We start from the raw sequence: 1,144 nt of genomic DNA, 5'->3' as shown, positions 1-1,144 counted from the left end.
GCTAATTGATTACTTATTCATGTTTCCTTCAAAATATGATGATCTTAATGATTTTTTTATTTAAAAAATGTGAAAATATGACTTTGACTTACCACCCTGAGTACAAGCCCCCAGCAGATTGACTATGTTTTCATGCGGTCCAATATAATTTAAGATCTTCAGTTCAGACATGAGTGCTTCTTTTTCTTCAAAGTGAGCACTAGCTGTTTGGTTCAGAAAAGAATGTTAACAGGAGGCACACAAAGAGAAAAAGAGGTCATTACCCTCACTCCCCGGCTATCCAAAATATATGTGTAGGACTGATTTTTAATCCCACTCCCTCCCTGTATGCAATGGCTGTATTTTAGTACCCCAACTACACTGCAAGTACAGTAAGTGATACATCAGTTCGTTTAATTATAATGGACATTTGCAAGCAGTGATTTTGTGCTAACTTGCAAACTCAAACAGTCACGTGATCCTCTGCATGGGCATTTAGACTTAATTACCACCAGAAGACCGTGAGCAGTGTTGGGGAGTAACTAGTTACATGTAACGGCGTTACGTAATTTAATTACAAAATAAATGTAACTGTAATCAGTTACAGTTACTAAGAAAACATGTGTAATTAAATTACAGTTGCTTATGAAAATGTTAACGATTACAAAGGGGGTTACATTTGAATATTTACACATCCACATTCAGATTTAATTGATTTCTTTCCCAAATTGCACTGACTACTCTAAAATATGAGACATACAGCCGCGATGCGGAAAACACAGAGTGGTTCGTAGAATCCAGTCATAAAAACGGAACTCCTATTACGCGGAATGTCAAGGAATATGCCACATTTTGGACGAATAAATCAAAAGTAGGTCAGTACACTTGAATCAAAACGCGATATGGACTATAGTGTCTGTGAATATTAAGCCGCAAAAAGACAAATGAATCCTGCACGTTCTGCTTGTCTCTGGCGCGGACTGGCCATCAGCAGCCGATTTGGCCCGCTGCTTTTTTTATATATATGATTATTATTATTACATAATTGCCTGCCGAATGTATTAAAGCGATTATTTCCGAATTCGCCATTCGATAATCTCTAATAAATCATGAATCGGTTAGACGTGACTGGCAATGCTTCGGCTCGCGCGCTCTCCGCGCCTCC

At 38.2% G+C, this 1,144-nt stretch overlaps 1 protein-coding gene across 3 annotated transcripts in view; it reads right to left on the bottom strand.

The window, feature by feature from the left end:
- Positions 1–1,144, bottom strand: part of csf1rb (colony stimulating factor 1 receptor, b) — a 27,556-nt gene that overhangs the window by 6,231 nt on the left and 20,181 nt on the right. For all 3 annotated transcript variants that reach the window (XM_016505614.1, XM_016505615.1, XM_016505616.1), the window contains one exon: positions 93–203. In XM_016505614.1, coding sequence (XP_016361100.1) covers positions 93–203 — 111 coding nt within the window. The remainder of the gene's footprint in view (positions 1–92; positions 204–1,144) is intronic.

This window comes from Sinocyclocheilus anshuiensis, unplaced genomic scaffold (assembly GCF_001515605.1).
Source record: "Sinocyclocheilus anshuiensis isolate Anshui unplaced genomic scaffold, SAMN03320099.WGS_v1.1 scaffold1063, whole genome shotgun sequence".
Taxonomy (NCBI): Eukaryota; Metazoa; Chordata; class Actinopteri; order Cypriniformes; family Cyprinidae; genus Sinocyclocheilus; species Sinocyclocheilus anshuiensis.
This window is presented reverse-complemented; position numbering and strand designations above follow the sequence as displayed.